We start from the raw sequence: 2,193 nt of genomic DNA, 5'->3' as shown, positions 1-2,193 counted from the left end.
TGTGATGCACAGGGAGCAGACACGTGCGACACGATGCTGCTGCAACAGCAATGCACCGTGCCGACGACGTGTGCAGGCCTCACCAGCTACCTCGCCTGCACGGCCACCCTCAACTGCCAGTCGGACCCGGCAGTGTCACAGGTGATTGCAGACCTGCGGGAATGCTTCGGCACTGCCGGCAGCGACAACGGAAATGGAGCGCCGCAGATGTGGACCACAAACGGCACGCTGTACCTGCAGGCTGGCAACGACATTGTGTTCCAGACCAAAACGGCAAGCAGCAACAACAATGACCATCCCGTGAGCGTCACGGACATCAAGGGCGTTTTGTCAACACTGCCAACGCTGGCTTTGAAGGGCGACGTGCAGCGCGTGAACGACACCGTGAGCGACGTGGAGGGCGCGCTGCGCACCGAAATCTCCACCACCAGCGAGGTGGTGACGGATGCGCTTGTGCCGCGGTTCAGCTCCATGGAGGCGGCCATTGCCCGCTCTTTCGCTGCCATCAACGCGTCTCTCGCCGCCACGTGGTCGTCCCTGGATGGCGTCAACGCCAGCCTCACAGACAGCATCCAAGATGTGCAGCGGCATGTGAACCGAGCCGCCGCGGAGGCCAGCACGGCGTGCACGCATGTGTGGTTGCATGATGTGAAGGTGTGCATGGTTCTCTGTTTTCTGGCAGTTTATGGTTGGCATCAGTGCTCTTCACTTTGACACACTTCTTTATGCGATGCACCACCACCACCACCACCACCACCACCACCACCACCATCACCACCACCATCACGTTGACCTCATGCATCGCCGATATGTCGGTGTGTTTGTGTTTGTGTTGTTGTAACAGGGTCGGCGGTGTTGATGATGATGACGAGGATGGCGACACGAATGACGGCAGCAGCAGCCTGACGCATGGCTCTGCTGTTGCATTTCAAGGCAACCCGCTCAAGGCGCTGCTTGCGCGCAGGAAGCAGACGTCCATTGATGTAAGACAGAAGCACAGGAGCGGCGGCGGGGAGGGGGGAGGGGACGGTGGTGACGCTGACGTTGGCGAAGTCGCTTAGCGATTCATGATGTTTAAAATTGGGTGGTTCTTTGTCACATACTCACGTAAGTTCATGCACGCACGACATAAACACACACACACACACATATACATGCATGCATGTACGCTCGCACATGCACGCGGCGCGTAGGGCAACGTTGATGGCACGCCGCTGGAGGAGCTGATGATGAGTGTTGGGCTGCACGATGAAGAGGAGGAAGAGGACGACCCGTTTGCAGAGATGACGCGCGAGCAAGTGTTTGTCGAGCTGCGGTCGTGGCGGGAGAGGTTTGCTGCGGTATCTGCCGAAGATGTGGTACGGAAGGCGAAGGAAACAGCGGCATAGAACTGACACGCGGAGGAGCAGCAGGCCAAGTCCAACACCACTTCTCCAAGGTGCCGATGAGGGGATGAAAGGTGGTGAAAGGAGGTGGTGTACACATAAATGCATGCAGGGTTGCATTGTGTGCGCGTTTGCATGGTAATGATTGCGTTGTGTGAGCTCGTGTTCAAACGACGAAGCAGCCACGTGTTGGTTTTGTACACTTTTTCACCTTCAACAAATATGTACACGCACGCGCGCACGCACACTGTTGCCGTAAGCAGTCGCGTTTTACTGACTGATGTTGCCGTGGCAACTGTATGCGTGCCAATGTGTGCCTGTGTGCGTGATTGTGTGTGCCCGTGTGTGTTTGTGTGTGTGTGAGTCAATGTGTGTGTGAGTGAGTCAATGTGTGTGTGTGAGTGTGTGTGTGTGTGTGCACTGGTCGCGTCTATCGCTTCATGAGTCACGTGACCCCCCATCCATGTCTCGGGTCACAAACCCGCAAGCTCACTCACACACACACACACACACACACACACACACACACACACACACACACACACACACACGCACCGCACAAACGCGCATGCGCAGGATGAGACGGTAACCGCTGTGCCTGCGCCTGTGAAGGTGTTTGGGGACATCCACGGGCAACTGCACGACATGCTTGCCTTCTTCCGCATCTATGGTGTCCCCCACACCGTCCACGGTGACATCCACTACATCTCCTACCTCTTCATCGTCGGCGACTTTGTCGATCGCGGCTCCCACTCCCTCGAGGTGCGCTGCTGCTGTCTGTTGTTGTTGTTGTTGTTGTTGTTGTTGT

At 56.8% G+C, this 2,193-nt stretch overlaps 1 protein-coding gene across 1 annotated transcript; it reads left to right on the top strand.

Moving 5' to 3' along the window:
- Positions 1-33: 33 nt before the first annotated feature.
- PTSG_11524 (uncharacterized protein) lies at positions 34-2,185 on the top strand (the record flags this gene model as incomplete). Its single annotated transcript, XM_004987377.1, has 5 exons — positions 34-623; positions 845-983; positions 1,194-1,330; positions 1,354-1,438; positions 1,962-2,185. Coding segments are annotated over 5 exons (1,175 nt in total), but the record flags the coding sequence as incomplete, so codon positions are not given.
- Positions 2,186-2,193: the final 8 nt, after the last annotated feature.

Source organism: Salpingoeca rosetta, assembly GCF_000188695.1.
Source record: "Salpingoeca rosetta unplaced genomic scaffold supercont1.154, whole genome shotgun sequence".
NCBI lineage: Eukaryota > Choanoflagellata > Craspedida > Salpingoecidae > Salpingoeca > Salpingoeca rosetta.
Note: the sequence above shows the minus strand (reverse complement) of the source record. Positions and strands in the feature narration are given on the sequence as shown.